At 44.7% G+C, this 12,560-nt stretch overlaps 1 protein-coding gene across 1 annotated transcript in view; it reads left to right on the top strand.

The window, feature by feature from the left end:
- Positions 1-9,224: 9,224 nt before the first annotated feature.
- LOC126471589 (vacuolar protein sorting-associated protein 26B-like) overlaps positions 9,225-12,560 on the top strand; it is a 210,482-nt gene continuing 207,146 nt past the window's right edge. Inside the window, exon 1 of the mRNA XM_050099825.1 lies at positions 9,225-9,994. Coding sequence (XP_049955782.1) covers positions 9,644-9,994 — 351 coding nt within the window. The 5' untranslated portion in view covers positions 9,225-9,643. The remainder of the gene's footprint in view (positions 9,995-12,560) is intronic.

Genomic DNA, 12,560 nt, shown 5'->3' with positions numbered 1-12,560 from the left:
TCTCGACTGCTAGTGATACGAGGCCGTTGGGATCCAGCACAGCTTTCCGTATTACCCTCCTGAACACACCGATTCCATATTCTACTAACAGTCATTCGATCTCGACCAACCCGAGCAGCAATGTCGCGATACAGTAAACCGCAATTGCGATAGGCTACAATCCGACCTTTATCAAAGTCGGAAACGTGATGGTACGCATTTCTCCTCCTTACACAAGGCATCACAACAACGTTTCACCAGGCAACGCCGGTCAACTGCTGTTTGTGTATGAGAAATCGGTTGGAAACTTTCCTCATGTCAGCGAGTTGTAGGTGTAACCACCGGCGCCAACTTTGTGTGAATGCTCTGAAAAGGTAATCATTTGCATATCACAGCATCTTCTTCCTGTCGGTTAAATTTCGCGTCTGTAGCGCTTCATCCTCATGGTGTAGCAATTTTAATGGCCAGTAGTGTAAATTCCGCAGTATCAAGGCGACCAAGCACGACCATTGCAGGCTGGGAATGAAAAAGTCTTTTATATTATATTGAGCAAAAAATGTAATGCTTATACCATTCTTCCGAAGGATTTTACTTACGCGATGATTACCTCTGGTAGATCAGTTGGCTACTTTAAATCTGTTAATCACCAATGACCTAAGACTCTATGGAAGATCTTTGCTTACATTCTGGCCGCAGACGTTTGTATAACAGTCATACGTATACCTTTCTTGTTTTGTTTGATACATCATCTTTTAAACCGACAGTCTAACGATTTCTATTTTCTTGGGATTTTAGAAATGTTGCTTCCCAGGTTTACAAAGGAATACGAGGAAAGAGACTTCATGTTTCTGATATCCAGTCGATGTTGAGGTCATGATTTCCTCTAAAACACAGAAAGATATTTATTATACGTGCATCTTGTCTCTCTCTCTCTAACGGCTAGTTTCGTGAAGGGCCACTCGAGGAAGCGCGGTGGATGTTTCCAAGTGCACGTGTCCTGACGTGAGAGCCAATTCCGCTTAATAAAGTAAGATTACCGGATAACGACATTCAGCCGCAGGGTGTGGATTGAAACTGTAATTTATCTTGTTATTCAATCGACAGGAAGGGAACAGCGACAATGTCCATGGCAGCCATTATGCAGTGGAGCCAATTGCCGTCAGACTGTCGCCGGTGCTCTTGACACCCGTCTCGTACGTAGTACGTTCGTCACCCCGTCCACCACGGACACAGATGAACAGATTCGTTTAATTACTATCAGAAACAGGATTTACAATAGATTTTCCCTTTTATGCATGCCATTATTTTCAAACGGAACGCGAAAACGCACAGGCAGCGGCGGGACTTATTTTGCGATTTGATGTCATCGGAGTAATTAGAATTGATAACTAAATGTCTAGTTGTGTGCAGTGCGAGGTATCAACGTCAATGCTTATACAGCAGCGTAGATTTGCGAAAAATTTCAGTGTGTCGCTGTGCTTGACATCTTGTTTTTATTAGTTGTAGGCCGTAATTTTAGTAGCCTGGCTTTAAGCGCCACCGGACGAAGTGGCGCAGTGGTTAGCACATTGTACTCGTATTCGGGAGGACGACGGTTAAAACCCACGCGCGATCGGTGGTTATGAAAACGATTAAAGTTGCAATTGTCTGTGAGAGGTAGAACAGCGTTAGATGTTGAGCGATCATTGTGAAGGACATGGAGATACCGCGTAGGCGTATGATGCAGCGCTATCAGCCCCTGACACTTTCAGGGAGGCTTGATCATGGGTCTCCTGTAGGCCGGCTGGTCGAATCGTGCAGTATCCAGATTTTTGGAGCATCCGGATGTGCCAATGACCGATGTTGGGCTGCATGGGATCGTCACTTCAGGCATACTCGTCGCCATTCATTCGGCATGTCTGACAACAAGGAATTATCACTGTATTGTGCACCAAACACATTATATACTACTGGCCATTAAAATTGCTACACCAAGAAGAAATGCAGATGATAAACGGGTATTCATTGGACAAATATATTATACTAGAACTGACATGTGATTACAGTTTCACGCAATTTGGGTGCATAGATCCTGAGAAATCAGTACCCAGAACAACCTCCTCTGGCCGTAATAACGGCCTTGATACGCCTGGGCTTTGAGTCAAACAGAGCTTGGATGGCGTGTACAGGTACAGCTGCCCATGCAGAATCAACACAATACCACAGTTCATCAACAGTAGTGACTGGCGTATTGTGACGAGCCAGTTGCTCGGCCACCATTGACCAGACGTTGACAGTTGGTGAGAGATGTGGAGAATGTGCTGGCCAGGGCAGCAGTCGAACATTTTCTGTATCCAGAAAGGCCTATACAGGACCTGCAACATGCGGTCGTGCATTATCCCGCTGAAATGTAGGGTTTCGCAGAGATCGAATGAAGGGTAGAGGCCGGCCGCGGTGGTCTAGCGGTTCTAGGCGCTCAGTCCGGAACCGCGGGACAGCTAGGTCGCAGGTTCGAATCCTGCCTCGGGCATGGATGTGTGTGATGTCCTTAGGTTAGTTAGGTTTAATTAGTTCTAAGTTCTAGGCGACTGATGACCTCAGAAGTTAAGTCGCATAGTGCTCAGAGCCATTTGAACCATTTTTTTGAAGGGTAGAGCCACGGGTCGTAACACGTCTGAAATGTAACGTCCACTGTTCAAAGTGACGTCATTGCGAACAAGAGGTGACCAAAACGTGTAAGCAATGGCACCCCATACCACCACCTTGGGTGATACGCCAGTATGGCGATGACGAATACACGCTTCCAATGTGCGTTTACCGCAATGTCGCCAAACACGGAATCGACCATCATGATGCTGTAAACAGAACCTGGATTCATCCGAAAAAATGACGTTTCGCCATTCGTGCACCCTGGTTCGTCGTTGAGTACACCATCGCAGGCGCTCCTGCCAAGGGCAACCGCAGCCATGGACTATCAGCTCGGAGACCGAGGATCGAGACGTGGCTGCACGATCCGTTGCAGCCATGCGGATAAGATGCCTGTCATCTCGACTGCTAGTGATACGAGGCCGTTGGGATCCAGCATGGCGGTCCGTATTACCCTCCTGAACACACCGATTCCATATTCTGCTAACAGTCATTCGATCTCGACCAACGCGAGCAGCAATGTCGCGATACAATAAACCGCAATCGCGATAAGCTACCATCCGACCTTTATCAAAGTCGGAAACGTGATGGTACGCATTTCTCCTCTTTACATGAGGCATCGCAACAACGTTTCACCAGGAAACGCCGGTCAACTGCTGTTTGTGTATGAGAAATGGGTTGGAAACTTTCCTCATGTCAGCACGTTGTAGGTGTAACCACCGGCGCCAATCTTGTGTGAATGCTCTGAAAAGCTAATCATTTGCATATCGCAGCATCTTCTTCCTGTCGGCTAAATTTCGCGTCTGTAGCACGTCGTCTTCGTGGTGTAGCAATTTTAATGGCCAGTAGTGTGCTTCACACCTACGAGTGCCATTCTAGAGGAAGTAATGAGCCTCCTTCAACACACTGTGCCATTCCACACCATTGGCCGGACACTAGCAGCAACTAGGCAATGGAATTAACATTTCATGTGTAGGTTACCTCTAAAACCACAATGCAAACTGCTGCGTTTGCAGTGGTGTCGTGACAGGGAAGTATGAAGTGATGTTGAATAATGGTCTCACGTTGTATTCAGCGATGAATCGTGGTTCTGCACTACACTGGATGACCATCGCCTGTGATTATGGTGGCCAGCTGGGAACAGGTCCGATTTTTTTCTATGCTTTGTTGAGGCACATCGGTGTTACTGCTGGGGTCAAGGTATGGGGAGCCATCAGGTATGACTTCAGGTCACAGCTGTTAATGACTGAGGGAACTCTGGCGACACAATGGTAAATCACGGACATCTTGTGCCCTCATACGTTTCGTGGTTCCATTTTTAACAGGAAAATGCTCTTCCATAAATGGCACGTGCCTCTATGAATTGTCTGCGTGATGTTGAGGTAGTCCTGTGGCCAGCAAGCTTCCCAGATTTGTCCCGGTATAAGATGTGTGCGACCAGCTCGGACGTTAACTCCATCCCATTCCTTATACCGACGATGTCAAAGACCAGTTACAACAATTGTGGGCCAGTTAGCGTCAGGAGAGGTTATGAAACCCTTCCCAAACAAATCACTATATGTGTCCAGGCCACAGGGGGCGCATCATCATACTGATAAGAGGGCTCGTATTTCATGTTCTTTCTAAATCTGATTCGATTTCTAATCAACGATATAACGTCACATACCGTTTCAACCGGTGACATTTCATTTCGGTTCTTCTTCTCCTTCTGTGTTCTTCACTTCTTTTGTAAATCTGACTAAAGAACTTGCCCCCTCCCTTCTAACAGTAGTTTATAATGGATCGTTGGAGCAACGAAGTGTTCCAAGCGAATGAGAAAAGGTGCAGGTCTTTCCTGTTTTCATTAAGAATCATCAGACAGATTCACATAATTATGGGCCTATGTCGCTAACGCCAATCTGGACATCTTGAAACCTCACGTGTTACATCTCATGCTATAGTTTTGTGGTGTCGTTTTTCAGCAGGACACAGCTCGTCCACAAATGGAACGTATCTCTATAAACTTCTGGTGTGATACTGAGATAGCCCTGCTGCCAGGAAGATGCCCATCTCTATCCCCAACAGAGCATGGGTGGGACAAGCTCGGTCGTCGACTTCAGTATCATTTCTAAAAACCCTGAATACGAAGAACCAATTACAAAAATTGTGGGCGAGTTTGCCTCAGGAGGCGATATAACGGCTTATCACATTCTTCCCAACCGAATCAGTGCATGCATCCAGGCTAGGAGGTGCAACATCATACTGATAAATCGGCTGGTCATGCCAAGCCCTTTGTAAATTTGACTCAGTTTCTTATCACCGAAATAACATCACATATCCTCTCAAGATGTGAAGTTTTATTTAATACGTCAAAGATCCACCTCAGTTGCGAAAAGTTACTGGTCTTTACCCAGGTTTCAGCTAGAGTAATCTAGCCTTCTTCAGAAGCGTAAAATAAACTTCTGCTTCTGAAGAAGGCTAGATTACTCTAGCTGAAACCTGGGTAAAGACCAGTAACTTTTCGCAACTGAGGCGGATCTTTGACGTATTAATTTATTACAGTTGCTGACAGGGCTGCAACATGTTAAAAATTCTTGAAGTTTTATTTTGTTTCCTCCGCCGCTTCTGGGTGCTTCACTTTTTTGTGACGCAGTGCAAATTTGACGAACGAACTTTCTTCCATTGTAGGAGTAGACCATTGGGGCAACGAAGTGTTCCAAGCGACTGAGAAAAGATGCAGATCTTTCCTGTTTTCATTAAGGGTCATCGGACAGATTCACATAATTATGGGCCTATGTCACTAACTTCAGTCTGTAGAATTATGTAACTCATTTTACAGCTACGTTTACGTGCCTCTTTGGTAAATGAAAATCTCATCTATACGAACCAACAACAATTCCAGAAATATAAATCTTGTGATCCAGAAGGCAGCAGATAATGGCTACCAGATCGATGTCGTGTGCTTTGACTTCCGGAAGGCTTTCAGTTGAGTCCTGCCCTGTTACCTAGCGAGCAGCTTGTGGAATATTGCACAAGCTTTGTGTCTACATTCGAGAGTTCCTAGCAGAACATGTTCTTACCAACGACGCGAAATTGTCAGGCCCAAAAGTAATCTCGAGAGCACTGCAAAGAGAGTCTTGTAGAGGCGTTAGTGCTCATTTTGTATATAAATGATCTTGTGGATGGCTGTCCGCGGTAGCCGAGCGGTTCTAGGCGCTTCAGTCCGGAACCGCGTGACTGCTACGGTCGCAGGTTCTAACCCCGCCTCGGGTATGGATGTGTGTGATGTCCTTAGGTTAGTTAGGTTTAAGTAGTTCTAAGTTCTAGGGGACTGATGACCTCAGATGTTAAGTCCCATAGTGCTCAGAGCCATTTGAACCATCTTGTGGATGACGTCAGGAGCTCCGAGCAACTGTTCACGGAAGAAGTTGTTAATAGGCTGTCGCAAAAATAAAGTATCAAAATGCAGGGATGCTTGCGAAGGATCGACACTTGATGCAGAGACTGGGACTTGACTCTCAACATAAATAAATGTAGCGTATTGCTTGAAAATAGACAGAAAGGCCTTTTATTTTCCGATTACACTATTGCCGATAAATCACTGGAAACAGTAAGAAGCGTAAAATATCTGGGAGTAATCGTCCGTAGTACTAAAAAAAGTCGTGTGACGAGGGCCTCCCGTCGGGTAGACCGCTCGCCTGGTGCAAGTCTTTCGATTTGACGCCACTTCGGCGACTTACGCGTCGATGGGGATGAAATGATGATGATTAGGACAACACAACACCCAGTCCCTGTACGGAGAAAATCTCCGACCCAGCCGGGAATCGAACCCGGGCCCTTAGGATTGACAGTCTGTCGCGCTGACCAATTTTTTTTGTTTTTTTTTTTGTTGATCTCATTTTGTTCGATACTGTTTGTTCTATTTCTTCGGGGCGGACGTCCCATAACGCTTGTTCAAGTTGATCGTTGATGCATTAACTCAGTTTTTTTTATTACGGAAGGCAGCTAACCCTCTGACCGAACACTCTGAGCTACCGTGTCGGCACTCACTCAGCTACCGGGGGCGAACGTCCGTAGTACTATGGTGGAACGACCATATAAAACAAGTTGTAGCGAAAGCTGATGTCAGAATAAGATTAATTGTAGAATTCCCAAGGAAACATAATTAATCTACGAAAGAGGTTCCTTACAAAATCCTCGTTCGAACGATTCTTGAGTACTGCTCGCCAGTCTAGGAAAGTCGTGAAAACGCTCATCGAGCTCCAGTGCCGGTTGCTGTAACAGAGGCGTAGTGCTCAACGAGAGGTTAATTTACTTTGAAAAGTATCCAAGAAGTGCCAGGAAACACGTTACTCCCTAACACACATATTGCGAAAATGACCGTGGCAGAAAAATTAGAAATTATACGTTGTACCGAGGACTGCCGACAGCTAGTCTTCCCACCCAAACACATTTGTGATTGGTACAAGAAAGAATTAAATCGTAGTGGTAATAGACTAACCGTGCACTAAATTCCGAAAGGTCATTTGCGGGGGATAATTGTAGCTGTAGACAAACACTCACTCATTACACGAAAGGATTAAGGTGAGAATCGTAGGGCATGTTGTAAAAAGTGTGCTGGCATCAAACTGTCCTAATTTAGGAACAATCTAAATCATTGCAGGCAAGTCGATATTTCACTTCAGATGCTGTCGAAGGCAAGACCAAATTTCTAGTGCTAAGCAAATACATAAGAAGAAATGTCTCAGAATGAGCATTTGGTAGAAGAGTTACATATGTTTTTAAACGTTAAACTTGATCTCATGCTCCCATTTTTTACTTAAGCTCCTTTGATTATCTATTATTTATATCTCCGTCATTTATTTCGGAAGCTAATACTGCAATAATCACGGCATACATAAAAGAAAAGTTCGCATTAGCAAATTCAAATCTCTTCGAGTTATTTATTTAACCAAAAGATTTTCCATGCAAAAAGTACAGCCAGGTGCATCGACAGGAACAAATGTTGTACATGACTTATCATTCAAAGACACTGCATATCACTTACAATAATTTAGTAGTTGGGTACATAGCAGTTTTTTACGCTGTGGGACGCAGGAATCTGTCAGAGAATCGGTGAAAGGTTTTGTCCAATCACATAGTTGTATTTAGACCTATTTTTTGTTTTAGCACAGTTACCATAGACTGAAACGCACTTTAGGTTCTCCATTGTAGAAAAAACATGTATTCCTATCACCTCTTCGTAAAATCTTCTACGAATAAGAAACGTTTTCAGCTAGGTATGGTGTCAATTTATTTCTAAAATCACTTTATTTATATCCGTTTGATCGTTCAGAACTATGGGTTAAATTGTTAGCGATTTTTAACCCGAGCGGTGTGGCGCAACCGTTAAGCAATGGACCCCTCATCCGGGAGGAGTGTTGTTAAGATTCCTTTATGACTACCCAGAGCTACATTTTCCGTATTTGCCATAAATTTCTTAAGGGAAAAGTAACAATAGTTCTTCCGAAAAGGCTACAGCAATTGGCGGTCTCGTCCTTGTCCAGGGCGAAATGTTCTCTATGTCTAATGAACTCGTCTTCGAGAGGGCATTGACGCCTAATCTTCTTCTCTCCGTGTTCAGCGCTTTAGTAAGAATCAGTAGGGGATAGTGTAGGTAATTTTTCCGTACTGTTGTTTTCGAATGGTGGTTGGTTGTTGAGGGGACATTATAAGGCAGTAAATATACGTAGCCAGATATTAGTATTCCCAGCAGTGTAAGTAATGTCCTACGTATGATTCTGAGATGGAAGCCACATATTAGCCTACTTTATTCCAAGCAATGAATAGTTTTTACCTCAGCCAAGATTGTTCCGTTGTTGTAAAATACAATTTGAAAATAAATGGACAAAATAACCTGAGTTTCTTTAATCTCCAAAGTCTGTTATTATATACCTGTAACGCATATACCATAGAATTTAGGGGTTACAGAATACGTATAATATGTGATTTGTAGCACTTGTCAATGTGGCATAGCAAAGGGGAGTGTACATTTGGACGTTGATGTTAACCAGTAACATCAATTGTAACAATGTGATCTGGAGGACCACAGAGGAAAGAGAAAGTCATAGGGGAGTTTACATTTGAACGTCGATGTCAACTTGTAAGATTAAATCACTTGTAGCTATGTGAAGTGAGGAAATGATGAGTCGTGTTTAGAAACACGGCAAATAAAACGATTCGATACCTGGTGCTTCCGTAATTGAGATTACGCCAGAAAACTGGCAATTCTCTACTTACGCAATGTGCGTGGTGAGCAGTTTTATTGAGAGGAAAAACGGCGATTCAAAATGTTTCAAATTTTTCATTTCGATTTCTTTCATATGACACGCGGTACTGCCTCTTTGACAAGACAGCGGCTGAACGTGGGCTGGCATGGTAGCGAATGTTTTGCATAACATCCACGCTCCACGTGAACATCCTCCCACGGTGGTACCGCTGATAACGAACGCTGCGTTTGAGTACCGCTGAAGGAAGGGCCCCCCACTTAAGCACGTTCTGCCGGCCAATGGGAAGACTGGGGGAGCGGTCACGTAGGCCGCGCGGTACGGGTTGGTGAGAATGCGCCGGTATTCAGAACGCTCTCTTGCCTGCCAGCTCGGACAGCGACCAGATGTGTCCACTAGTTCCTCCATTTGGGGGCGCAGTGGCTGTCTGTTTAACTGTGGCAGCCTCCTGTTGCCGTAGCGAGTTTGAGTTTGGTGTACCCTTTAGATGTAGGCTTTTGGAGAAATAAAACCTCCACCAGTTACTGGAATGAGTCTTTCCCTTCGAAGGTTTTCTCCCAACACCATCGGACGCGCCACTTTTGCTCATTTCCGATCACGACCAAGTCCAGCACGTACAAAGTGGTATCAGCTGAACTGGGATAAGCTCACCTTTACGTCCGGTTGACACGTTTCCGTCTGCGGATTGTTGCCGCTTCAATCTGATGGATACGAGCTGGCAGAGCCTGTTGGCCTGGTAGTTAGTATGTAACCTGGGCCATGGTAGGAAATTTCGACATCCTGTTTGCGCCTGGATGCGCACACTGTGCACTCGCCGCGTGTCAGCGCGTGCCGAACGTACCGTTAATGCATTAGGCCGTAGACGACGTCTTTGCTGCGTGGGCGTGCTTTCCCGGACCGCGCCGCGGTTCTGCCGCAGTCTTCGCATCGGTGCGAGCGCACAGTCTGACGCACGCCACAGACCACGCCGCTCCTGCGCACTGTCCTGTTTTCTCGTCGCTCCGCCGAGGGTCCACGCAGCCTCACCGCCGCACGCAGATGTCGCTGCCGCCGCCCCGTCATCTCGACGTCCGGCGCTGCGCCGTACCGCTAGTCCGCCGACACCATCGCCTTCGCCGCTGCCTCCGCCGATACACGACGTTGATGTAAGTGTCGCTGTAATGTGTCCTTACTTCTCTCAACTGTCTGCGCTGCGAGCTTCAGCCGCGGGAACTCGTCACTGTTTAGTATAGGTTACTATCGAGACCCCTCTTATGTAACGTTGTTGATCTACACAAATCTTGGCCCTAATACTGTAACCATGCCTGATACGCGTTCGCGTACTTTGCCAGAGCGGCCAGAAATGGCTTCTGCAGCCGCTGTTGCTTCAAATAATAAGATAGATCGTCTCACGCTCCAACAAACACAACTTAATCAAATGGAACTTGACAAACAAACGAGTATCGTCACATACAGATAAATATACGACATAGTAGAAAATCACATGACTGTAACAATACTAAAAGTAATATCTACATTAAATTTAGAGATAAGCCCGAAATAACAAGTAAAATAACGATTTTCCTGTTTGTACAAAGGAATGCAAGTAATTCTTTAGCTTTTTGGACAATTATTTTCGAACATGCAATTGTGTAATACGTAAAATGTATAAGATGCAAACTGTAAAGCAGGTGAATTTTATAATATTGTACATAAACATACATATGCAGTATCATAAGACTTAACTACACAATCACGAACGCACAACACCGATGAGAAATGCCTTTCGGGGAGACGAGGCTCGAAGTCACCCTTCGGAGGCTCCTCTTCTTCTTATGGCGTGGTCAACTGGAGGAAGTAATTGTAGTAACAAATAGTACTGTTAAATCTTACACACAAGCCAGGTAGAGCTAATCTCACGAAATACATACATAAAATAGTAACCATAGTTGAATAGAAGATGCTACTTCAGATGAGACGGGCCCGAAATGTTTACCGAAGCCCTGCCACTTGAAATAGCCAAGTAAAGGGACCTCTTTTATTATCTAAATCTTTCCTTTCTTCTGTTATTTCTTCTTAAGAATATAGTTTAAATAATTTCCTTGCCCAAAATGTACTTCATGTATCACATTTTTCTTTAATTAGTAATGTAGTTATGTAAAGGGCAAGAAAAAAATACGAGCAACAGCACTGAGAGAGCTGTAGAAAAAGATGAAGAGTTTGTCTCTGCAGCTTGTCGCTAATTTTTAATAGCAAACGACCCACCATAATAACCAAGGCGGCGAGTCACTCTATAATGTTAATAAGTAAATAAATAAATAATAACTTGACAAATTAGAGTTACAGAGAATCTCGATGAAGCTTTAAGTAAGCCCCACAGTGGAACCCGGCGCTCGTCGATACAGACAGCTGCGAGCTCCTCCAGAGCTCCTGCAGTGGGTCCCATCTTATGTGTGCCTAATGTTGCCAGTTCTCTCCCTGTAGTTACTTCAGTACCTTCATTTTATGGAAAACTGTGTGAAAATACGAATTGACGCATGGTGCAGTGAATGGCAATTGAATCTCAATGTAGACAAGTGTAATGCGCTGCGAATACATAGAAAGAAAGATCCTTTATCATTTAGCTACAATATAGCAGGTCAGCAACTGGAAGCAGTTAATTCCATAAATTATCTGGGAGTAGGCATTAGGAGTGATTTAAAACGGAATGATCATATAAAGTTGATCGGCGGGAATGCAGATGCCAGACTGAGATTCATTGGAAGAATCCTAAGGAGACGCAATCCGAAAACAAAAGAAATAGGTTACAGTACACTTGTTCGCCCACTGCTTGAATATTGCTCACCAGTGTGGGATCCGTACCAGATAGGGTTGATAGAAGAGATAGAGAAGATCCAACGGAGAGCAGCGCGCTTCGTTACAGTATCATTTAGTAATCGCGAAAGCGTTACGGAGATGACAGGTAAACTCCAGTGGAAGACTCTGCAGGAGAGACGCTCAGTAGCTCGCTGCGGGCTTTTGTTGAAGTTTCGAGAACATACCTTCACCGACGAGTCAAGCAGTAGATTGCTCCCTCCCTACCTATATCTCGCGAAGATACCATGAGGATAAAATCGCAGAGATTAGAGCCCACACAGATGCATACCGACAATCTTTCTTTCCACGAACAATACGAGACTGGAATAGAAGGAAGAACCGATAGAGGTACTCAAAGTACCCTCCGCCACACACCGTCAGTAGATGTAGATGTAGAAATCTCATCACATTTCTCAAAAATGCCCGTGATACACGGCGGACATGCTCCTCGCCTGACAGCTTTCTTTTGAACGTAACAAAGTTAAAACTTTCTGGTGATGCACGCAGGTATGTGGAATCAGTTGATATGTTGCGTGACGCAGTCACTTTCGATGTCCTGGCCAATGGGTTAGCAGAACGCTACTCCGACGAACGAGGTGTCAGTTATTACCGAGATCGGTTATCGACACTTCGACAGAAGAACGGAGAGGAGTTCGAAGCGTTCGCTGATCGCATTAGAACGGTATCTAGCGAAACTTATGCCTAAGGGAAGGATCAAACCTGTAGTTATGTGCTAATCGAAGAGACAGAAGCCAGAGCGATTGATGTGTTCATACGGGGAATTAACCCATAGATCGAGAGTGAGATAGAAGTAGCATCCCCCACTTCTTTGCATGAGACAGTGCGACTGGCGTTAATATTCCAAGAAGTAGGATG

This window comes from Schistocerca serialis, chromosome 3 (genome assembly GCF_023864345.2).
Source record: "Schistocerca serialis cubense isolate TAMUIC-IGC-003099 chromosome 3, iqSchSeri2.2, whole genome shotgun sequence".
Classification (NCBI taxonomy): domain Eukaryota; kingdom Metazoa; phylum Arthropoda; class Insecta; order Orthoptera; family Acrididae; genus Schistocerca; species Schistocerca serialis.
Note: the sequence above shows the minus strand (reverse complement) of the source record. Positions and strands in the feature narration are given on the sequence as shown.